Consider the following 25,384-nt stretch of genomic DNA (forward strand, 5'->3'; position numbering starts at 1 on the left):
CTCAATGAAAGAGGCGTTAATTTGGTGCTAACTACACCCTGGGCAGGGGAGATTTGGGCAGGGAACTTCTACAAACCCCTCAAATCACACCTGTTCCCCCTGGTTCCCCACACAGAGGCTGGCCCCCACAGCGGGAAGGGTGGAGAGGGCTCTGAAAAGGACACAGCAGAGTGTCAAAAAGAGGCCACTGGACAAAAGGGACAGGTGTACCCAGAAGCCAAGAGCAGGGGGCAGCTCCGGCCACCTAACCAGGCCAGCTGGGTTCCAGAAACAGGGAGAGAAGGGTAGAGTGAGGAGCTACAACCTGGTTTCCTGTCCTGCAAGGAAGCCTGGGTCCTGCCCGACTGGGTGTTGGAAGGGATGATTTAGGAATTGTTCTGGTAAAATTCCATGCAGAAAAGCCAAGCCGTGCCTCACCTCTGAGCAGGGCAGGGCAGCAGGGTCTGTATCCTGGGCCTCCCTGCTGTCTTTCCAGAACCTGCCGGCCCTGGCACCCCCAGCCCAGTTCCCCCTCAGCCTTTCCAGCATGGCCCACTCTGTCCCCAGCTTCCCGGGTCAGGGAAACAAGACTCCCTTCCTTGGCAGCACCCAGAGGACTCACCTTGAATGCAAAGCACAAAGGGTTAACTTTGGCAAGTCCCTCTGCCCCAGGAGCAGGTGTGCGAATCCACCCCAGGCTGGGGGACCCTCAGCTGAGACAGGGCTACTGCCTTCTGGGCCCCTCTCCACAGCTCCTCAAGGTCTGACCCAGCGGGTCCCCCAAGCCCCCGGCCTGGGTCAGAAACAGGTGCAGGGCTCAACTTAGATGAGTGCTGCGGGCTCCCCCCATCTCTCTGATCCCTCAAAGGGGCTGGGGATTGGCCACGCTGGGAATGAGACAGGAATAGGACTCTTTTTTGAGAAAGTAAAGAGAGAAAAGAAAAGAAACAAAAGCGAGGCATCATTCACCCTCCGGATTCTGGGAAGCCAGTGGGGTGGAGGCTCCCTGCAGGGTGGGTCTCACACCCTGGGGCCCAGCCCTCTCTCAGGGACACAGGAGGAAGGGGAGGAAGACAGAACATGTGTGTGAAAGACAGGAAAGGCGGGGAAGGTGAATCAGGTGTCAGCTGCCTGGACGGCTGGCCAGCGGCCAAGCAGGGAGCCGGCCGGGGCAGGCGCCACTCTCTTCCCCTTGGACGCGGTCTCAGTGCCAGCACAGGTGAGGGCGGAGCCGCGTGCGTTGACCCTCCCCTTGCTCATGCAGTGACGCTGGGAGGAGCCTCCCTGGGGCCTGGCAGTGCCCAGCCAGCTCAGAACGAAGCTCCTCCCCTCGGGACAGTTCTTTCTCGCCACCCTGCCCTGGAGGCTGCCACATTTATCCAGCCCAACTCAGCTCTCTTTAGAGCATTTTCTTTCCAACATTCCAGCTCTAAGCCAAGCTCACAGGTCGCTGCTCCAACGACTCTCCTGACCCTCTCAGCTCTTGGGGTCCCTGACCCACTCAAGCGGGCTGTTCCTCTTCCATCCTGCCCACGTGCAGAGCCAAATCTCTCCAGACTTCCAGAGAAATCTGTCCTTAGTACCAAGACCCCTCCCCTCTCAGTTCTGTTCCCCGGCCTGGGCATCATTCAAGCCCAGCTGTGGCCAAGCCAGGGGTGAAGGCCAGGAAGCCACGTCCTGTGAGCCAGCCGGGAGGCCCACTGTGTGGCCAGGCAGGCTTTCCTCTGGCTGCACTTCCACGTCCCTCTTGGTTACGTGCCTCTCTGGAGGGGACAGGGCACAGAATGACTTCTTCCAGCCTCCGTGGTTGGATACCCAAAGTTCTCCCAGAGGTGGTGGCAATCTCAAGACTCAGGTGTCGTCTCTGAGTTTCTGGGGTCAGGGCCAAAGGGGACCAGCAAGCATCAGCCTTGTGGAGTCCCCCGCCCAGTCTCTTCTGGCCACCCGTGTTCCCTGGGCATGCTTCCCACGTCGCCTCCTGTTGTAATAACTGTTTATGGGGGAGGGGGTTACGCTCCTCTCCACCAGGTTGTGAGCTCCTGGGTGTGCGGCAGGGGGGGGGGGGGCATGTCCTGTTTATTTCTGTGTCTCCGGTGCCCAGTGCCAGCAGAGAGCACAAAGGGTGGGCATTTCTGGATGTGCACGTGTGTATCTGTTCTGTGACTTTGGGACAGTCCTGTGACCCAGACTGGAGGGAAACGGCACCCAAGCCTGGCTCCCTCCCGAGCCCCCTGCCCACTGAGTGGCTCCACGTCCAGCTGAGACTGCCAGTTCCTCCAGGGCTCACCTCACCAATAAAGGGGTCTGCTTAGCCACAGCAGGCCCCCAAACACCGAGGGAGGTTTGTCATAAGCCTCTGCAGACACCCTGGGCTTCTCCCAGACACTGAGGATGGCTTCAGCCCCGTCCCCTGCCTGCACTCAGCAGGTGTTGTGTCCTGCCCTGGACATCGACTCTTCAAGTGATGGCAGGTGCCTGGGGCAGCTCTACCTTGCATTGCACATTGGCAAACTGGGCAGTTCTGGGCCCGAACTCTGTCATTGTCCCTTTATCAGCTTTAGGGGTCCTGGTGGGAGACCTCTTCTTCTCCAGGGGTGTTTGGGGACTGGCTCTGTGCAGAGACCTTATGGGCCATTTTCCTGAATGTTCCATCATTGAGACACCTCCATAACCTCTGCCTGGGTTGGCCCCTGCCAGGTCCTGCTCGTGAGCTGTGGGCACCTGCCTCCCTGTCCTCATCTTCCCCAGGCACGTGTCATGCGCACCATGGCCTTTGGCTCCACGCACCCTCCCCTCAGCCCTGGCACCCCCAGCCACCACCCAACTCCATCCTGTGCCAGGTACCTTGTCCCAATCCACCTCTTTGAGCCGTGGTACAATGTCAGGGTCTGTCTTCTCCGTTTCCTCGGAGGCTACAGCCTCACTCTCCGTCAAACCCTGCAAACAGAAGACACGAGGGCGTTACTTGCAGCCGGTGAGGGCGGAGGACAGAGCCCCGAGCTGCCCCATGATGAGGCAGCCAGGAGTAGCGAGAGCCCCGTGGCAGGGCAGGGTGGGTGGAAATCAAGGACACTGCGTACTGTCGACGGCAGAGAGACACTGGTGTGGGTGTTACTATTCTCTGTACTTACTTCTCCCTTGAAAAAATATCTGCAAAAACAAAATCAGCAGGAAGATGGGGAGAGAAAGTAAGCTAGTTGAGAGACTGCAGGGGAATGAGAGCAGTTAGTGGGGTGCTCTGGAAACGGGGTCCCTGCCAGTCCTCCTCCAGGTCCCTGGCAGGTGTCAGGCAAAGGGAGTCACAGGGTAGCACCCAGGGCACCTGGTGGGGCTCACTGTGCCATGCCCGGTGACTATCCTGCCTCCCTGGCTATTCACTAGAGCCCCTGAGTCACAGGTGGGCTTCTAGGTCCCCACACCCACAAGAAAGGTAGCAGGAAGTGAGGGAGCCTCCAGCAGTCCCGTGTCAGCAGCCACACGTGGGGTGGAATTGGCAGAGGAGTGCCCAAGTGGGTTCAAGGTTAAACTGAACTAGCAAAGAGGTAAAGTCCGAAGGAAATGGAATGCGCTGGGAAAATCACCTGGCCCCAGCCAGCTCTGACATCACTCGGGGTGAGGCCAGAGAGAGCAGGCTGGCACGTATGAAGGGCAGGAAGGCGCCTGCCTTTCCCGAGTCCCTGTGATTAAAGGCAACTATGGTGTTGGTGGGCGTGGAGTGGCCTTGGAAGCCGGGTACTGGCAAGAGGCTGAGAGGCTGCTGTCACTTGTCTTACATTTTGGTTTCCAAATGATCCCAAGAGAACCTGATGGTGGCAGTGACCATGTTGGCATTTTCTAGGACAACCCATATGTAACCCTAATAAAAGTGGGCTTTTGTGATCCTGTCTTGGTCTGTGTATCTCAGCATATTTAGTTTTGTGTCATCAAGCTAATACCTGAAATTTTTTTTAAAAGCATCTCATGCTCTCTTGAGGACAAAGAAGAGTGGATTTTATAGCACATCATACACTGAAATTCCTTAAATATCCAATATAAATGTATTCCCTCTTCCCATGTCAGTAGCTCAATAATCATCTTCCTTCCTATTCTGTTTTACTCTCAAAATACCCCAGATGGCCCCCAGTCACGGAGCTACCAACCCCCTCTCTCCTGGACAGTTATTTTCTCCTGGTCACCCCAAGTCCTTCCGTGAAGTAGGATGATCTACCCCTTTCTGCACCTCAAATCCCACTCACTGCAACCCCATCTGCTTCTCCCAGCAAAACAAAGGGAGCGAGGCTACCGCATATATATTACCACTTAATGTTTTGTCTGTCATACACTTTTCAGACATCCCACAGTGGCAGACATAGATCTGTTTTGGGTACATCCACCTAAACAACCACCGGAAGTGCAAGAGAGGGCATCTACCTCATCACCTCTTAGCACAGGACGCGAAGCACTCGTCTACCCACTTGCATCTGCGGTCCTCAGAAAAGTCTCCCTATGCTCAGCGGCCTGTCACCAGGTGTCTGGGTATCACTCTTGGTTCTTTGCCTCTTGGGCTGCACGGGCCCCTTCTCTTTCACCTGACAGGCCTATAAACATTTGGGGACAGCCCATCCTCCCACCTCATCATCTGCTTTTCCCCAGGACCCTCTTGGGACACAATGGAGTTTCTAAATATGCCAGCTGTTCCATGTTCCTCCTCCAAGGCAAGGTGTGATGGGACCAGCGCAGAGCCCAGCAGGGCTTGTGCCGGCCTCCCGTGGGGCATCATATTTCTGATCCTGGGAACTGAGAAACTGTCGGTCTTTGAGCCACCACACGATGCAGATCATTCACTTAGCCTACGGCCACCTGGACCACAGCTGTTGGCGTGGTGTGCAGAACTGGGATGGCCCAGAAGGTGACCTGGACCTGCAGGCCTGTTCACTGGAGTGTCACAAAAGATGTGTGATGAAGCCTGGGACGCCCAGAGTAGGGATGAATGGGAGAGCGGTAGGCAGAGCAGAACAGGGAAAGCCTGAGAAATGAGGTCATGAAGGGCGGTTTCCAGGGACAGAAAGGTTCTATTGAAAAATTTCAATAGAACCAAAAAAGGTTCTATTGAAAAATATTTATTAATGCAGAAAAATTATGGCATAAAATTTAGTTTAATAAGCATTAATTTCACGTAATCGGTTTCTTGGTTGAAGCTGGTTGATGGAGGGGCCATACTATGTATCCATAGGAAGTAGATCAAATGTTCACTATGTACCGGTTCTAAGGTTCTACTTCAAAAATGACAAGAATCTAGTTTTGTAAATGGAAATAGCACTTTTAAGGCTTTTTCATTCCATTGGAACTATTCCGAGTGAAAGGAGGGAAGAGCAGCTGCCAGGAGGAAGGGCGCGGCTGGTGCCCAGAGCGTGGCTCAGCCTGGCATCCCCTGCACGGAGGTCAGGGACTCTCTCGACACTTCCTCTGAATCATGGAGCAGCACAGTGTGAGGGCTGGCAGGGGGTGCCCTGCCTGGGAGGACAAGGAAAAGAGGGACGAAGGGGAGGGCGGCGGGCACAGTCTCTTCCCGTCCTTCTCCCAGTTCTGCTGCCCCGGAGCCACCAGGGAGCAATGTCATGAGTGATACGCGTCTGACAAATCAGCCCTGCACTGGCCATATAAGCAAGATGTTTTCTGGGTGGCCTCATCGGGACACACCCGTCCCTGGCAGAAGCCCAGGTTCTTATCACAGGATTGGACACACCTCCCACACGGGAGGAGACTCCAAGGAGAGCCAGCGCCAATGTCGCGTGGGCGTCACCAGTAGCAGGAATGTTCTCTGGGACAGGGATGTGCCCTCCAGGGCATCTTTCACTGACTAATTTTCTCCAGTCCAGTGTAATTCCAGGTCTGCAAACCTTCCCCAGGTGCGGCTGAGACAAAGACCCTCCCAAAGGCAGCTCCCACCCCCACTCCCACTCCGGGGACTCCAGGAACCGAGCTTTGCCAGGAGTGGCTGCACCTCACGCCACCCTCGCCGATCTGGGCCACGTTTTCCGGACTCCCACGGCCCGGTGTTTATTTTATAGTTGAACTGGGCTCAGCCTCGAATTCCACAGGCCAACACCGTCCATGAATCAGAAGTGTGTAAAGGTCATTCCTGGGAACTCGGGTATAACCCCAACTTTAAATGGCTTTTAAAAAACTTTCTTGGAAACTTCCACAATGCATTATTTAAAGACTCTCCTGATCTTGGAAGCAAGCCAAAGGGAGCTTTAAAAACCAAAAGTATCACAGAGTGAAGAGTACGTTTGCTTTTTTTCAAGTATTTGGAAATTGTTCTAGGTGACGCCTTTGGGTTGAATGTGTTTCAGTATTTGGTAGAGGAAGTGAATAATTTCACAGTCAGACTCATAACCGGCCTTCGCAGGAACGATCAGGACCTGTGTTGAGGAGTGTGACAGGGTGTGTCCAGCCCACCTGTGTCAGGTGACAGCTTTCTCAGGAGGCCAACTCGAGGGGCACAAGACTGTCCTGGGGCAAGAAGTCCTCATCCCGGCCCCCCCAGCCTCTCCACCTTGGGAAGGCAGGCAGGAGACACAGCCAGAAGCACATTTGTGGTCAGGCCCAGGGCATCTCACTGTCCTTAGACTGCATTTCCCTGTTGGTGTCTCCCAGGCTAGAACGTGTGCACCGGAGACCCTGCTTGTCTTGCTTACCACTTGGTTCCCAGTACCGGCATTGGCTCTGCACACAGTACTTCTGGAATGATCCATTAGTATGCAGGAGGGTAGCAGAAAGGGAGCCACCCAAGGCCTTCCACAGCCTGTGTCCGCTTGGAGAGAGGAGGGCGGCTGCTCCTCCGAGGAGATGGGGTAGGGAGGCAGGTACCACCCGTTCTGAGCTGAGAGCCATGAATGGGAAATATGGGGTGACGAAGAGGGCATTTGGACCCTCTCAGTGCCTTCTAGCCACAGTCTGAGGCTGCGTGGGAGAGAAGCCCACGAGACAGAGCTCCAAACCTCGCTTCTCCCAGCACGGAGCCAGTGCGTGTTATTTCCTTTCCGGTCAGCCCAAGCCACCGCTCCCCTCTCGTGGACACGGGCCTGCTGACATCCCTGCCCAGCTCTCTCTCACCAAGGTCAGACCCCAACGTACACAGCACCCAGGAACTGTCCCCAGCCAAGTTCCCCAACACTTGCCTGTCTCTAAGGGAGGCCACGAGGATCGCCTAGAGCAGGAGAAGAATCCAGGGCCGGCACCCAGTTCTAGACAATACAGACTCAGCTCTAGACTAAGGGACATAGAGCTAGACCAGGCTCCATTATCGACTTGTGTGTGACCTCAGATCTTCCTCTTGGAACAAGCAGTTGCCTCTCTCTGGCAAGGGCACCCACACTTCCTGCTCTATGCTCAGGGGTTAGGACAGCGACACCATCGAGTGAAGCTGGCAGGGTGTGATTCATAACACACACCTATTTTGTTTGCATATTAAACATTTAAGAATAGTCTCACTTCCACAAAGACGCTCAACTCAAATTTTTCTTACAATATGAGCACCAAGAAACAAAAATCAAGCAAAACCATGAGGCATCCTTTTGCCAGAAGTATCGATACAGAGAAAAAAGATCGGGAGCCCGGGCTGCACCCACATGGGGTAGGCACACAGGGCCAGCTGTGCCAAGGCCCTGGGTTGGCTGGGTGGCAGGCTGGCACCACAGAAAACAAGAACCCCGGCAAGCTCCAAGGAAGGACCACCCTGGGCCTCTTCCTCCCTCCCTCCCTCCCGTCTGGGTGGCAAGGAGCAGAAGTGGGTGGTGGGCACTGATGTCTCCTGGTTCTCCTCCCCTCGTGTCTGGAAAGGAGACAAAATCTTCAAGGGCAAAAGAATCACAGCAGAGACTAAGGCCATGCACCAAGGATGTCACCTCCAGGGTGTCGCTTCCCAGTGTAGAGATCTGTCATGGGTTGAACCGTGTTCGTCCCCCTTCCCCAAATTCATGTGTTGAGGTCCTAACCCCCAGTACCTCCGAATGTGGCCTTATCTGGAAACAGGGCTGTTGCAGACGTAATTAGCTAAGATGAGGTCATTAGGGTGGGTACTACTCCGAGGTGATTGATGTCCTTATACAAAGGGGAAGTCTGGACACCGACAGGCACATGGGGAGAACGCTTGTGAAGATGAAGGCAGAGATAGGTGCGATGCATCTACGGGGCAAGGACTGCCAGTAAATCACCAGAAGCTCAGGGCAAGGCCCAGAACGGATTGTTCCTTGATATCCTCAGAAGGAACCAACCCTGCTGATCTTGGACTTGCAGCCTCCAGAACTGCGAGGTGATACGTTTCTGTGGGTTGAACCACACGGTTGGTGGCAGTCCTTATGGCAGCCCTAGGAAGCTAATAGGCCTGAACCAGGATCACCTGGGAACAGGACAGGGCCACAGGGGAGGGGATTCAACCAGGAGAGACCCGCCAGGTTGGCACCCAAGGAGATACGGAGCCAGGAGTGGGTGTCTCACCCTAGACCCAGGCAGCGGCACAGACCAGGCTCCTGCAGTCTTCACCCCTTCCCTACCGCACCCCTGGGGCAGGCCATGCAGAGGGCTCTGGGAGGCGGCATCCAAGGACATCCCCTCCCAGTCCACTGTCTCCCCTCTAGCAGCCAGGGGTGTCTTCCTTCCTCTTCTTTAGGGCCTGGGCAGTCACTCCCCAGTTCTCCAGCCATGGAAGTGTTTTGCATGGGGGCGGCACACAAACTGCCCCCCTCTTCAGCACAAACCTTGTTCTACTCCGCACCTCCCCACCCTCACCGCGTGGCAGCTGGGACAGCCGTGCCCCCTCCAGGGCCAGCGCCTTCACCACAGGGCACGTGCCGCGGCCACTCATCGGGATTGAGGCTGGCAGGAGCCATTCCACGGGCGGGAAAACCGAGGCACAGAGACACCAAATCGCTCATTCACGATCTCTCAAATGCTCCCTGGGAGGGCCCGACAGGAGCCCGCGTCCACTGCTGTCCCTGGGGAGATGCTCCACGCACCTGCTCTCTCTCTCCTGGGGGACTCCCTGAGGGTCCCCAGGCCCAGACCTGGGCTCTGTCGGAGCCCCCAGCCCCCTCCAGGGCCCAGCCCCTGTCTTCCCTGGAGAGGGTTTGCTCGGAGGGCGCCTGGGGCAGAGAACAGAGAAGAACAACGGAAAGTCTGCGCTCTGCAGCGCAAACAAACAAGTCGCCACAGAGTCGCTGAAAGGCCGCAGTGTGTGGCAGGGGGCCGCGGGGGCGGGGCGCGGCATAAAGGAATGTTGTTCGCGAAAGCGGGGCTGGGCACCGAGGGACAGACAGATGGCTTTTTATCCCACAGCCTGGGTGTCGCCTGAAAACCCTTTTTCTGAAATGAGATGGTGCCCCGGGCCCTGTGTCCAGCTGCCCCCTCCCCACGGAGGCCCAGGGGGCGGCGGGGGCTCCAGGTGCCTGGGTGGCCCTGCTAGCGCTCGGCGGCCGGTGGGAGGGGGCGGGCTGAGAGGAAGAGGATGGTGCTGGGGCGACCCGTCTGCACCAAGAGTCTTCTTGGGGGAGAAGCCTTTTGCGTTAACGAACCCACCTCCTCGGCCCCCAGGGCGCCGTCTCCGGGACTGGATGCTTCGGGAGCGAAAGCTTTCGGCTAAAATGCAGGCGGCAGGATCTGCCTGGTGCCTTGCTGGGTCCAGAGGAAGCCAGGCCGAGCAAGGTGAGCTCTGGACACCCTGTTGTGGCCCGAGAAAGCACACCTGACAACCCAGGGAACCCCAAAAGCACACCCACCCCTCCCCCTCATCACTGCAAGGCGATGGGGCTCTGCAGGCGACCATCCGGGTACTTGTAGTAGGAGGAAGAAGGACAAAAGGAAACAGGGAAGGAACTTACGCCTGAGGGCTGATCAACCTCTCCTGCTGAGGTGTGGGGAGAAGGACAAGAGACAGTCCTGGCCCCTGGGTCCTTGACTCCGTTCGCCACGGACCGGGCATTGCTTCTACTCAGGAAACGAGCCCCCTCTGAGGCCATCACCAGCAGCCTTGTCACCAGAAGCCGACATAGCTGGGCAGCCCAGAACATCAGAGACAGGGGCCAATGGTTTGAAAATGCTAAATTATAGCTCCCAAGGGCACCCCACAAGTTTTCACCCCACTAACTTGATTCTGTACCAAATCCTGCCGCCGACAGTGTGCGCTCACGTGGACCCTACCCTCTCCCCTCTGGCCTCCAACTTGGATCAGGGCCACGTTTCCAGGAATGCACAGAGCTGAGGAGACATGTGGCTTTTCCCAGTGAGTGTCCAGTGTGGGGATTTGGGGAGGCCCAGGGGAAAACCCTCCTCCTGGGAGCACAGCCTGGGGACATGACCTGGCTGGGTCAGGGTAACCAAGAGGGCTCCGAGGCTCCCCTTCTGGGCCTTTCCTTACAAACTCCTGCCTCGAGCTGCGAGCTGTGGTGCTAGGATGGGAGGAACCAGAGCTCTGCCTCTAGGAACAGCTCGAGGCACCCGAGTTCCTCAGAACACATGCCCTGGTGGGCGTGAGGAGACCACCAGGCTGCAGGACCTCAAGTCTCAGCCCTCAAGGTGCCGCAGGCAGGCTCGCAGGATGTGCCATCCACGAGGAAAACACTCCAGGCACCTAAAATATATCATCTCCTCGCTGACCCACTTGTACAATAAAACAGTTTTCACATGTACCATGTAACTCTCCAGTCTATAAGTATCCTCACCATACTGTTTTTTGCTACTTTTAAAGGAGAAACAAGACCATTGGTTTACAAATAACCTCACATACCACTATTCCAGAAACACTATTGCTAAATTTGTCTTTTATAATCTAGTAATTTAAGAATGAAAAATAATTGTTGTTCTTGCCATTGTTTGCAAAATGACAAATGATTATATTCAGAAAACAATAGTCACTGAGCTGTTTTGTAAAACAAACAAAAAAACCCCAAACAATAAACAACCTGCCTAATACCTACTATTTCTCTTTACTGAGTCAAACGATCTCCTCCCCTGTATAGTTGAGGATGTCAGAGAGGTCGGCTGACTTGTCCCAGGCGGCATGGTTAGTTCTAGAACATAAGTCTGTTGGACTTGAGTCTATGTCCTCTTTCCTACTCTCTTTTAATCTGACAACTTCCAAACCCACTGCACATTTCTTTCTTTCTTTTTTTTTTTTTTGAGACAGAGTCTCACTCTGTTGCCCAGGCTAGAGTGAGTGCCGTGGCGTCAGCCTAGCTCACAGCAACCTCAAACTCCTGAGCTCAAGCGATCCTCCTGTCTCAGCCTCCCGAGTAGCTGGGACTACAGGCATGCGCCACCATGCCCGGCTAATTTTTTCTATATATATTTTTAGCTGTCCATATAATTTCTTTCTATTTTTAGTAGAGATGGGGTCTCGCTCTTGCTCAGGCTGGTCTCGAACTCCTGAGCTCAAACAATCCGCCCACCTCGGCCTCCCAGAGTGCTAGGATTACAGGCGTGAGCCACCGCGCCCGGCCTGCACATTTCTTAAATGAGTAAAGTCTACATAGTGAGTCCTAGAACTCGTGATGACCAGTGACTCCTGGTGAGCTATAGCCTATATTCCATATTTTATACCTGTCACCATAATAATGCTTCAATCCCAGGAGATGACCTTGAATGACCCCAGGGCAAGGTGTCCTTCTGGATGAGAAGCGCCTACCTGACATAGCCACAGGTGATGAGTATCACTGAATACATGTCTAGTGCAGAGAGGGCAAGAAGGAGCCATTTCTGAACCATGCGGGGACACCAGCTTCCTAGAGCAGAACCACCAGGTTAGGGGCCATTATCCCAAAGAGAAATGCTTGTGGCTCTGGGACCAACACTGCCCAACAGACTTTCTCCAACGATGGAAACGTTCTGTATCTGTGCTGTCCAACATAGTAGCCACTGGCCATGCGTGTCTGCTGAACACTGGAAATGTCATGTGTGAAAGAGGAACTGAATTTTTGATTTTAATTAATTAAATTAAATTAAATTAACCACATGTGGCCAGTGGCTGCCATATTGGACAGCATAGCTCTGGACTCATATATTCAGCTACTATTTGAAATCTCTACTTGGGTGTTTTCCTTGGCATCTCAAACCTAACAAGACCCCAATGAACTAATGTCCTGTCCCAAACCTGGGCCCCCACCCCAGTATTAATCATTTCCATACATCAAACCACCCAGGTGCTCATGCCAAAACCTCGGCATCATCCTCAACTTCTCCCTCTCTCACTGCTGACGTCTGATCCATCAGCAAGTTCTAGTGGTTCTGTGTCTAAGTCAGTTTCTCCATCCTCATGGTCATCCATTCCAGGCCATCCCCCTCTGTCACCTGGACAAGAGCGATGGCCTCTTTGCTCTCTGCCTGCTTCTGCTCTCTACTCCCCTCAATCTGCCCTCTACAAGGCAGCTGGAGCTACCTGATAAAATGGAGACCAACTTTATCAGTCTTCTGCTTAAAACCCTCTGGTTTTAAGGCTTCTCACTGTTCTCAGAATCATATCAAAATCCCTGACCATGACTCATGAGCCCTGTTATGCCTCAGGGCCTTTGTACATGCTGTTCCCTCAGCCTGGAATGTTTGTTACTCAGTTCTTACGACAAACAGTTTCTTTTCATTCACCAAATATCAGCTCTTCAGAGAGGCCTTCCCTGACCACCACATTCAGAGGCTACAGCCATTCTGTCACAGTTCCCTGGCCTCAAATATATGATCTAGACTGTTATTCTGCTGTATAATACACACACACACACACACACACACATATACACAGAATAATTTTATTCTGTTGTAGCACTTGCTGCCACCTATAATTATTGTGCCTGTCTCCCTCTGCTGAGGTCAGCACCATGGGTACCGTGGCCACTTGTCTCTTTGTCCTCTGCACCAAGCACAGTGCCTGGCATGGAGGAGACATGTTTGTGGCTGCCTAGAGGAAGGAATGGTGGGAAGTGGAGGCAGCCCTGCGAGCCCCTGGGACACCGGGTGAGTGTCCCAGATCCAGTGCTGCACCTGTCCAGGTGAAGACAGGATGGGGGTAGGTCAGTGCAGACTCCATAGGTCCTTGCCAGGGGAAAGGGAAAGGGCAGCTCTGAGAGGCCAGAATGTCACCCTTCTCCATCCCAGGAGGCTCTAAACACACAGCAACTCAGGGTCCAAAGCTATCCACCCCTTACCACCCAGCAGAAATTGACCCCCTTCTTAGCAGGAGCTGCAGCTGAAGGGACTCCTCACCCTCCTGTTTCGGTGTGATCTACGTGTCCTGTTTGACGATGCTCACGTGATCTCACCATAGGCACCACCATCCTGCAGGGGAGGCAGGGAATAAGGAAGCCACACCTCCGAGGGGTCAAATGACTCGCTCAAAGCCATTAAGTCAGTAAAATGCAGAGCCAGGATGATGGCACAATCTTTGGGCTCCAGATCCCAGGTTGCCTTCTCTCGTTCAAGGGCAACAGGGTGAGCTGCCTGGTCGACGTCCATGGTGCGACCGCTGTGCATCAAGTGCCACGCTGGGAGCTTGAGGACACTGATTCTTTGATAGCCCCATGAGAACCACCTACCAAGCCACATCCAGGGTCTCTAGTCTCCCCCGCTACATTTTTCTTCTGCCCTTCACCTTCTGAGACAGTGAGTGGCAAACTTTATGATGCTCTTGAGTCACAGAGTACTTGTTAAAAACACAGATTTCTGGGGTCTGCTTTTGGAGGTTTGGAGAATGGCCTGAGAATCTTTTCTTTTTTTCTATCACCTTTGCTAATTAATTCTTTAGTCATATGTCATTTTTTCACTCAAGTGGAGCATCAGATTTTTCATACATGTCTTCAACACTGGAATCTCTGTCACCAGTAACGTCATTTTTCTGAAATATAACACAGTTCTCCAGTGGTTGTTCATAGTCACTTCCATCCAGGTTGGTTAAGTAGCAGAAGTTGTTTAATGACATTTGTATTAGGAGAAACAGGGTTCCCCCTCCATCCCAAATTCTTGTCCTCCCAGAACTTGTGAATGTGATTTTATTTGAAAATAAGGTCTTTAACGCAATCAAGTTAAGATAGGGCCGGGCGCGGTGGCTCACGCCTGTAATCCTAGCACTCTGGGAGGCCGAGGTGGGCGGATCGTTTGAGCTCAGGAGTTCGAGACCAGCCTGAGCAAGAGCGAGACCCCATCTCTACTAAAAATAGAAAGAAATTATATGGACAGCTAAAAATATATATAGAAAAAAATTAGCCGGGCATGGTGGTGCATGCCTGTAGTCCCAGCTACTCGGGAGGCTGAGACAGGAGGATCCCTTGAGCTCAGGAGTTTGAGGTTGCTGTGAGCTAGGCTGACGCCACGGCACTCACTCTAGCCTGGGCAACAGAGTGAGACTCTGTCTCAAAAAAAAAAAAAAAAAAAAAAAAGATAGGATCATGCTGGATTAGGGTGGCCTCTAACTTTAATATGATTGGTGTCTTCATCAGAGGGAAATTTGGAGACATAGACACAGAGCCACAGGGAAGAACACCTGGTGACAACGGAGGGAGAGATTGGAGGGCTACATCTGCACGCCAAAGGACTCCAAGGACAGCAGATCCACTGGGAGACAGGAGAGAGGCGTAGAACAGATTCTCCGTCAGAGCCTCTAGAAGAAACCAACTTTGCTGATATTTTCATGTCAGCTGTCTAGCCTCTAGGACAGTGAGAGAATAAATTTCTGTTGTTTTAGCAGCTCTAGGAGACTAATATATCATCACTGGAAATGTGATCTTTGCTACATACAACCATTCATGTGCTGTTATTTTATCTTGCCACTTATTCTTTAAGGACATATCTGTGAGTGATTTCCACTAGCCTGGCCATCCACGCACAAGTGGAACTTGACCTGCAGGCCCTGCCTCCAGCCAACCACAGGCTGTGAACACAGAGCAGGAGGGGTAAGCAGGACCCATCTGAATGCTGACTTCCAAGGGCAAGGCTGCTGCCACCTCCCCATCCCTGCCTTTCCTGGCTGCAATCGCTGCCATTCCATGACTGCTCGGACTCGGCGACTGGGCTTGCTGACTGGGGCCTGCCACCTGCATGGGTTTCCCTGAAGTGTTTCCCTACCTGCTCCGGCCACACGAGCTCAGGGCCCAGGACAAGCCGAGTAGCCTCAGCCTCTGAAAGTCAGACTTGACTGTGTGCCAAGGCCAGCAGTCTGCTCCAGAATGACCCCCACCTCCTGTCCTGCCCTTTGCTTTCTCTAGTGGAAGAGAATCTTGTCTGGAATTGGAACTGAAGTAGGAAAAAAAATTAATGGCTAAAATCTCATTAAAAAGTAGTGATTTTATTGGTACAGAATAGAGTGCCAAAACAGACCTAAATATATATGTAAATCATTGATATGTGACAAAGGTGGTTTTTCAGTGGGAAGAGATAGAGTCTATAAATCTACTGGGACAACTGGTTAATCATTTAGAAAAATATAAACCCAAAATAATCTCTGTCTTGTTCCTTACACCAAAAAAATTCCAGGGAAGTGAAACATTTAAGCAAAACCAAACAACTAAGCAAAAAGAAAAAACATTAAGCATGTAATTATTAGCAGGATACCAAAATATTTTTGTTTTTATGTATAAAATCTTAAAGGAGGGGAGAATCTTATCTTTCTAAGAATGGTAAGACTGATATCTTTTACCATATGGAAAATATAAAGGTTTTTGTATACAGAAAAATTATTAAACAAGTAAAAAGACAAATAAAAGTAGAAGAAGATAGCAATACCGATGATGGAAAGTGGGCTAATACCCTTTATATCTAAGAAATGACTATAAATCAGTAAGATAAAGACCAACTATCCAAGGGAAAGGTGGGCAAAGGACATGAAAAGGCAGTTTACCAAAACGTGTAAATAGCTTAAACGCGTATGAAAGGACATCGACCATCCTTTAAAAACGGCTTTAAAAAAAGAAAAAAAAAAAGAAAATTTTTATACAATAAAAAAAGACATTGAACCTCCCTTATACTTCATATTAATAAAAATTTAAACAGGGAGCAACTTTTTTCACCCATTGGCAATGATTAAAAATACTGATAGTACAAGGAACTGGTGAGAATGTGGAGAAACAGGCATTCTTGCACGTTTTTGGAGGAAGTTCAAATTGGTACAACCATTTTAGAAGACACCTTGGTAATATGCATTAAAAATACAAAATACGTATTATTTTGATGCAGAAATTCCAAATCCAGGACTCTATATTACAAATTGATTTGCACATATGTGCAAAATGATTGTGATAGGATGCTTATTATAGCATTGATATAACAGGAAAACATATTAATAGGGATAGTTGTTAAAAAGAATGAAGTCAACCTATGTTGTTGATATGGAAAGAAACATAAAATATGCCATTGGGCAAAAACGGCAGCAAGTTGCCAAGCAGTCCGTATCATATGATTCCTTTCTGTGGCAAATAAAAAGATAATAATGTATGTGCGTGCATGGATAGATTATTTCTGTGAAACTACACGAAAAATTGTGAGAGGGAAACAAATATTTTTGCGCATTCCTTTTTTCTTTCTTTTTTTTTTTATTTGAGAAAGAGTCTCACTCTGTTGCCCAGGCTAGAGTGCCATGACGTCAGTCTAGCTCACAGCAACCTCAAACTCCTGGGCTCAAGCAATCCTCCTGCCTCAGCCTCCCGAGTAGCTGGGACTACAGGCGTGCGCCACCATGCCCGGATAATTTTTTATATATATAGTTTTAGTTGGCCAGATAATTTCTTTCTATTTTTAGTAGAGACGGGGTCTCACTCTTGCTCAGGCTGGTCTTGAACTCCTGACCTCGAGTGATCCTCCCGCCTCGGCCTCCCAGAGTGCTAGGATTACAGGCATGAGCCACTGCGCTCGGCCTGTACATTCCTTTTAACTGTTGAAATTTTTGTCAACTATGCTCATATGTAATTATTATGATAAAAAAAGGGAGGAGAACCTACCTAATTTTAACCAACTATGTGATCCTTCCCTTGCTGAATGTGATACACCTTTGACATCTGTCCTAATGAAATGCCCTCAGTGAGTACTGATTCATGTTAATTAAGATGAGAGTTTTCTGGGACCAAGTTCCTCCCCAGCCCCTTTGGCAGGTACCACATCCTGCATCTGGAACATTCTGAGCCCTCCTGAAGGCCACAGGATCCTGGCTACATGCAAGGCTCAAAGCCAGGCAGCTGCCTGCACACTCGGCTCCCAGTCACACTGGCTGCCTGGCTGTGCACCAGAGTTCACACCTCTCCTTGGTCTTTTGCCCTGTCACGCCATGCCTCTCTCCCTTGCACCCAGCAGTTTTTCTCCAGAGCCCTGGCATCTAGTCACATCTAGTCTGGGACATTCTTTATCCTCTTTTCCAGGCACAGAGAGGGTATTTAGAAAAGGTGGGGCCAGGAATGAGAAAACTAGGATTCCTTTCCTTTCCTTCTTTCCTTTCCTTCCTTCCTTTTTGAGACAGGGTCTTGCTCTGTTGCCCAGGTTGGAGTGTAGTGGCATCATCATAGTTCACTGTAACCTCGGACTCCTGGGCTCAAGTGATCTTCCTGCCTCAGCCCCGTGAGTAGCCAGGTCTATAGGCACGTGCCACCATGCCTCACTGTTTTTTTGTTTTTGTTTTTGAGACAAGTTCTTACGCTGTTGCCTGGGCTAGAGTATAGTCAGTGGTATCATCATCGCTGACTGCAACTTCAAATTCCAGGGCTCAAGCGATCTTTCTGCCTCAGCCTCCTGAGTAGCTGGGACTACAGACTACTTGTGGCTAATTTTCAAAAATTTTTTTATAGACATGGAGGTCTCGCTACGTTGCTCAGGTTGGGTCTCGAACACCTAGCCTCAAGCAATCCTCCCTCCTCAGCCTCCCAAAGTGTTGGGATTACAGGTGTGAGTCACGGTGCCCAGCCTCATTTATTTCTATAAGGGAATTTCTATGTCAGTCTTTAATGTCACTAAACGTACATCCTGCACATGTTATATTCATGACACACGCCTCTTCCTGTCGTTCCCCAAGTCAGATTAGCCACCACCGTGGGGAAAGCCTGATACTGAGGGCCCTGGGCCTGCCTGACGAGATGGCTACGAGGCGACAACAGGCCATCAGCTGATTGGCTGAGATCAGCTCTAATCCACTCAGGGGTCAGGTGAACTTACTCTGTGGGTGAGTTCAAGTGTGATGGAGGAGGAAGAGGTCCCTACTCCTCCTTTTTCCCCTTCCTGCTCTTAAATCTGCTTGATGAGCTCAAATGTGTCACATGCATGTACTTCAATGATGTTTCCTAAAGGACAAAAACAAGAGAAGCCTAGATAGAAGGAACTTTGAGAATTCCCTCGCTTCCCCTCGGAGGGTCACCTCTGCCAGAGCGGCACTCCAGAGGTAGCTGCACTCCTGCGTTGTGTGGCTTAGAGCGTCACTGCTGTGCTGGCCGGGAAGGCCACAGGCTACAGTCTGGCAGTGCAGTAAGGGCCCTGGCAGGGGACTGCTCCATCTCACCCAGACAGGACCTGCCTCTTGGAGAAGATAAGCAGCAGCTACCCTACCTCCTACGAGTCCCCTCTTCCCCTCTCGGGGTCTGCCAAAGCACTGGTGAAAATTCGGCACATCGAGACTCCATGGCAAGTTTTTTGGAAAAGAGATGAGGATCTACAAAGTCACCTGGTCCTAAATGGCCCCTCCTGAGACATGCAAGGACAAAGTGGAAAGGAACCTTAGCTTAGCATGTGCCTTCCAGACCTAGCAACTCACCTTCCACATGCAACGGAAGAGACAGAATCGTCCACCCCCAGACACGCCCAACACCTCCACTGCAGCTTAGGTCAGACACGAATGACCTCCAAGCAAATCACTTACCTCCAGAACACCAGGCCCCTTCGGGAGCATTCTGGGGGCCACAGATTCAGGATTTCACAGGCCCTACTGCTCCTAAAGGAAATATTTTCCTGGCCCGGTTCAATTAATTTTAAATTGAAGGCTTCAGGGTACAGCTGTGGCGAACAAGGGTCCTCTAAGTGCCTGTCTCTCCAGATAAACCTCTTTCAAGCCAACACATCACCCCGCCTCACACTTTGACCTCCACCTGCTCACCCTATGGAAGGGCAGCTGCCAGGGGATCCGAGTGTTTGACCCGCCGATTAATCAGTAACTGAGAGTGCAGGGAACTAGTCACGTGCGGAGGAGGGCGTGCCTGCTCCCCTCTGGAAATCTCCCCAGACACATCGACACACGTCACCCCAGAAGGCAGAGGTGGTTTATGAGGTCCAGAAAATAAACAAGTTCAGCCTAAGGATCCTTCTCCTTCTGTCTTTAGAGGGCTGACTTCGGCCCAGTCAGAAGGATCAAAGGGGGCCCTAAATTGCACCTCACCCCTCCTGGCTCCAACAGAAATGCATTTGCTTAATTAGCTGAATCTCATGCTTAAGATTCATCCCTAATGGGCACTTGGAGACCCGTATTCCAGGAGCTCTCTGAGCCACAGCTTCCTATATCTTCCCTGCTTAAGAGTCAAATGGAAATCTACAGGAAAATACTTCATTGTAAATTGCCGTACGCACTTAAAATGTGTCACTTTTACTTCTACAGGGATCATTGTAATCCGTGTCCTTTATCTGAGTCCCTCAAGGTTCAAGTTGCAAAGGGCAGCAAAAATCATCTCAACATGCAAATATTCACCAATTGATCACTTACAAATTTAGTCCCTGCTCAAACCCTGACCACTCCTCCCCCAACCTTGCCCAGCCTATCTACGCAAAGTGTCCTCTCTTTTTGATGGAAGTTGCTATCATCTGACGATAAATATGCAATGTAACAAACCGGAAAGTGAAATTAAAAAAATCAATGCAAAACTATAGAAACTTTCATGAAGTCAATGAAAGCTATAGAGAACTGTTTGACTCATAACTCCACTGCCAAGTAAGGGTCTGGCAAAGTGAGGCTGGTTAATACCGAAAGACAGGCAATTGACAAAGCGAAGAGGCCCTTCAAAAGAGATTGATCTGTTTATCAAAGGATCAAGAGAGACCCTTAGCCCTTAAACATTGTTGCCAAATGACCCTCTTCGTGAGCCTGCTCTGAATGAGTTTACAGAATGCCAGATTGTGCTTTCGTACAATTTTGTCAGAAAAACTACACAATTTGTTCAATTAGAGAATCGATACACAGTTTGGCTCTTCATTTTGAATACTTTTTGGCTTCTTTTTAAAGATAATTAATGCCCCATCCCCCAGGCCCTGCCTGACGGTCTATGGAATTTTTGTCTTCATTTAAGGTAGATTCACTTTAGGTGAGCTTTTATCCTTTATCCTAGGATTCAAGGACTCTTCAACTTTGGTCTAAGGAATGACTGAAGTTTTTACAGCACCTTCTCTCTAACCAATATAAGCCGTGACACTTGGTGCTGCAAAAGCCCCTGCCTGGGACAAGGGACAGCAACCACTAAACCAGGGGGGTCTGTCCTCCTCCCTGATATGGCGTGATGTGAGACCACGGAATCTGTGTTTATTCAGCCCAAGGCAGGTTCTCCTTAGTCCTTCACAGCAGCCAGTTGCAAAGTTTAGGCCTTGAACTGACTCAAACATTGGAGATCTTTCTTTGATCTTTGTGAGTAAATGATCCCCCATTTCATAGACTTTCATTATTGCATAAGACTAGGGGCTACTTATGAGCAACTAAGGGGGTTATTATAGGTTATTAATATTTGGAATTCATAAACTAAAACCAGACACTCCTAGAGATCCCCCAAAACTTGGATTCCACTTTCCCTTAGGAAATCTGAGCATCATGCAACGTTAAGAAACGATGAAAGGGTTCCACCAGACACAGGAGAATGCAGAGAACTAGAATTCCACTGTTCCTTTTACAGGAGAAATGACAACTAATTCACTTAGGTAAGTATCAGCCAAGTTTGTTGTAGATTGTATGATTCACTCTAAGTCTGTAATCGCATGGACTTGCATCGGTGGAACTTCTGTCTACTTGCTTTCCTTTAACAGGATTTTAAAACAGTTTGTATGTGTCGTAGTTCAAATATGTTCAAGCAAATCCCACCCCCCCGCCCCCAGTTTGCTTATCTGGGACTGCTATTTAAATACCTTGCAATGTACTGTCAAGGTAAGAAACGGAAGAATTTGGATAATTATGCTTTGGGGCAATGCTTCACCATATAAAATCCTGAGTAGGAGGTTCATATCTCTCAGTTATAAGCTTTATGAGTGTTGCTGGCATCAAGTTCATGGTTCTCCAATTTTGCTATTATGATTGAGCTCTTTTCCCATCTGAGAGAAAGAGCAGGTGGGGAGAGTGGTCACTGGTGTCTTCTGTCTACCTAAGGTGGGCAGCAGTTAGAGAAGATTGTGAACCACTGTTCTGAGACCACAGGTTTAGAGAAATGTGCATAAAAAGACAGTGGAAAGAATAAACAGGACTGGGCTGGGCGCGGTGGCTCACACCTGTAATCCTAGCACTCTGGGAGGCTGAGGTAGGTGGATCATTTAAGCTCAGGAGTTCGAGACCAGCCTGAGCAAGAGCAAGACCCCGTCTCTACTAAAAATAGAAAGAAATTATATGGACAACTAAAAGTATATACAGAAAAATTTAGCCAGGCATGGTGGCGCGTGCCTGTAGTCCCAGCTACTCGGGAGGCTGAGGCAGGAGGATTGCTTGAGCCCACGAGTTTGAGGTTGCTGTGAGCTAGGCTGATGCCACGGCACTCTAGCCCAGGCAACAACAGAGTGAGACTCTGTCTCCAGAAAAAAAAAAAAAAAAAAGAATAAACAGGACTGGAAATCCAGCCAACTGCCAGGTCATACCTGTGCATGTCATGTAGGCACTTGGAGCCACATGGGGACTGGTCACAGCCCTAAGAGCAATGTGGGTCTCGACTGGGATTTTCTATGGTTAACTTCACTTCTCACCCTTGTAGGGGACTCATGAGAGTGGTGAACTGCAGGAGCCTGGTAGGGAGGACATTCTGCTGACCCTCTCTCTGGGCCAAAGGCAGGCGCCTGGATCCCCCTCCATCCTTCCCTCAGCTCCCAACCCTTTAGCTAACAAAGAAGATTTTTTTTCCATCTTAATTCAACTACCTTGTGTATGCTCATACTTCCTATGTATGCTAACTTTCCTCTTCCACTACACAAATGCCTCAGTTTTCCAAGCGGCTCATTCATTCATTTATCCAAACATTTATTAGTTGATGTTGGCATACACCAGGGTGCTAGTGCAACCCAGATGAGTCAGACAATTCCAGTACTCAGAGAGTTTACTGCTTAGTAGACAAGATAACAGACAAGATAAGATAATAGATCAGTGAAAATAAATGAGGAAGACTATTACAGATACTGTAAAATGGTACAGGTAAAATGCTATGAGAGTTTGGGAGAAGGGAAAACAAGATGAGGAGGTTAGAGGAATCTCTGTAGAAGAAAAGGCATTTCAGCTGGACTGAAGGGGTACAGCACTGGGGAGCCATGGAAGATGTAGGAGCACGACCGTAACATGACCAAGTTCTCTTTGGAAAGGTTCAAAGACAACAGGGTAGAAGGGGAGACCTGCCTAGGAGGCTGCTGCAGTAATGAGTGTAACGGGGCTCTGGCAGAGCAGGGCAGTAGTGTGGGAGATGTTCCAGAAGAAAGACTACAGAGGGTCTGTCCAACTCACTGGCTCTTCTTTTTCCAGTTACTTCCCACTTTTTCCCTTCAACCACCTCTGAGTTCTCTGGGACAGAGCAGGCAATGGAGACAGATAAAAGTAAGGAAAACACCGAGCATCTCCCAGGCGTACTATTGAGTGAAAGGAGCCATCCAGCCGAGTGCACGTCCCGTATGAAGTTCAAAGACAGGCAAAGCGATCCCATGGTGATAGAGGTTAGAACAGTGGCCACCTCTGGAATTGCTACAGAAACTAGCAATGAAGACTAAGAAGTCATGACCTGCCCCCATGTCTATTCCAATGTCTGGAATCTGTGACTCTGTTACCTTGCTTGTCAAAGGGACTTTGCAGATGCGGTTAAGGACTGGAGATGGGGCGCTGACCCCGGCTTATCCAGGTAAGTGGAAGAGGGAGGCAGGAGAGTCAGTCACAGAAGGAGATGTGACAATGGGAGCAGAGGGGGGAATGCTGAGATTGCTGTCTGGGCCACGAGCCTCTGGAAGCTGGAAAAGGCAAGAAAACAGAATCCCCCCGAGCCTCAGAAGGAATGCTCCCCGGCTGACTCATTTTTGACTTCGGAACTGTAAGAGAGCAAAGATGCGTTGCTGTAACTTGCCGGGTTTGTGATAATTTGTTAGAGTAGCGATAGAAAACCAATTCCGTGGAACACCAAAAGCATGTGGTCTCCAGAAGCCAAGTGAAGAAAGTGTATGAAGGACGGGGTGGGGGGTGGGGCAGTGATCAACCACGTTGCTGCCAGACCAGCTGCGATAGGTGAGAAGGGGCCACTGGGTTTAGGGAGGTGAGGGTCCTGGTGACACTGGCAAGGCTGTTTCAGTGGCATGGCAGGTTTCAGAGTGAACGGGGTACTTATTACCTGTTTGTCTAAATAAACAAGGGCTACATATGGACCAATGATCAGTGTGTGTCTTAAGAAAAAAAAAATAAGGAAAACAAAGATGCTGGAAGCTGCTGAAGCATCAGTCTAGGTTACTGCCTGAAAATATTTCCAAAGATGATTACTCTCACGTGTTTCTGGGATTCCTGTTTGTTTCTGTTTATTTCCCCCAGAGAATCCTAATTTCTGACCTTCCCCTCCATTCGGGGTTCTGCAGCCCCTTCCTTCCCTGAATTGTGGGGTAACACCAGGGAGCTCTCCTGGAGCTTGTGCCTACCCTGGGGGTGGGGGGCAGTGCATGGAGCCACAGTGGCCTGGTCCCTGGACATTCTAGTGTCCTAGTTGGCCCTGGTTCATCCTCTAGGTAAGACTTGCCTGGCAACACAGCAGGCCCAAGCATGGAAGTCCTTGGCACGCCGTGAAGGGCAATGACTGCCAACTGGCCAGGCGGGCTCCACCGGAAGCCCTCTTGCAGGCCAAGTGGGTCCCAGCTCCCTTCTGGTAGCCAGCTTCTCATCTCACTCCACTTTGCAGGAGGACAGCAGTTAAGCGAGCTCCCCAAACATAAGCTTTTATCTGCATTCTCAGCTCAGACCGGCTTTCTAAGTTGGGCTGTGCTCAAGATGTTCTGGGACCTGGGGTGAGGAGGGAACCCAAGTCTCCCTGCACGTAGATCTCCTCCTCATTGTCCATCCTCATTTAATTACCCAAGCCCTGAAGCTCTGAATGGCCAGAACCCAAAGCCTGGCAGAGCCACACGTGGCAGAATCTGTGGCCTTCTCAGCCATTCAGAGATAGAAACGCACTCCTTGGAATTAGAATATGGCATAAGAGACCCTCAGATGTCGGGGTTACCCCAACACCAGTGTCTGGGGAGTCAAGGCTTGCCTTCCTCTGGGGTCTTCTCAAACAGAGGGCCCTACCCAGCTGGCATGGCCCACCATTTGCTCACAGGAGGGCCCCTCTAGGTCTGGGGATGTGGCAGGGAAGTATGAGTCTCTCTCTGACAGTTGTCATAGTCCTGGTGGTAGGTTGGGGGTTGAGGAAGAACCCCGGTTGGGCTGTGGTGAAAGATGTCACTCTCTCGCCAGAAAAATGCACATCACAGATTTTTCAGATACAATTTCATCTCTTTCATCAACCCCAGAAAATGATCCACAGAACACCAGGATTCAGATGTTCTGCTCGGTGTGTGATACAGACTCCACTGGTGGTGCCCAAATGACCTTAGCGGGTAGGAGGAGGAGCATTTGTTATTTACATAGTTCTATGTTTATTTTAAAGTACATGTAAAAACCTGTGCTTTCACTGGTATTATTATCTAGGGTGAGTAAATCATAAACTAAGAAGTGAGTTAATTTAAATATACATATTAAATATAACAGTGCAAGTGGAGTGTCAATTCAGAAAAAAATGGTGACAATGATTGATGGATGATGAAAGTCTGGGAAACACAGTATTTAAGGCCTTGGAAGGAGGTTTAGACCCAAAGTCCTTTCCTTGTCTATTTCTTTCTTTTTTTGAGACAGAGTCTCACTCTGTTCCCTAGGCTAGAGTGCCGTGGTGTCATCACAGCTCACTCCAGCCTCAAACTCCTGGGCTCGAGCAGTCCTCCTGCCTCAGGCTCCCGAGTAGCTGGGACTATAGGCCCGTGCCACCACACTCAGCTAATTTTCTATTTTTTATAGAGACAGGGTCTCGCTCTTGCTCAGGCTGGTCTCGAACTCCTGGCCTGAAGCAATCCTCCCGCCTCAGCGTCCCAGAGGGCTAGGATTATAGGTGTGAGCCACTGCGCCCAGCCTGTTTCTTTTTTGAAAAATGCTGGTGGCAGCTCAATACACAGACTTCACACCCTACCAACATGT

At 50.5% G+C, this 25,384-nt stretch overlaps 1 protein-coding gene across 2 annotated transcripts in view; it reads right to left on the minus strand.

Moving 5' to 3' along the window:
* Window positions 1–25,384, minus strand: part of FA2H (fatty acid 2-hydroxylase) — a 46,110-nt gene that overhangs the window by 16,819 nt on the left and 3,907 nt on the right. Inside the window, exons 1-2 of one of the 2 annotated variants that reach the window (XM_069456384.1) lie at window positions 18,827–18,878; window positions 2,824–2,916 (exon numbers count right to left, since the gene is read on the minus strand). In XM_069456384.1, coding sequence (XP_069312485.1) covers window positions 2,824–2,916; window positions 18,827–18,856 — 123 coding nt within the window. In that variant the 5' untranslated portion in view covers window positions 18,857–18,878. Of the gene's footprint in view, window positions 1–2,823; window positions 2,917–18,826; window positions 18,879–25,384 lie in introns of those variants that run through there. The other variant, XM_069456383.1, reaches the window with a different exon arrangement.

Source organism: Eulemur rufifrons, chromosome 23 (genome assembly GCF_041146395.1).
Source record: "Eulemur rufifrons isolate Redbay chromosome 23, OSU_ERuf_1, whole genome shotgun sequence".
Taxonomy (NCBI): domain Eukaryota; kingdom Metazoa; phylum Chordata; class Mammalia; order Primates; family Lemuridae; genus Eulemur; species Eulemur rufifrons.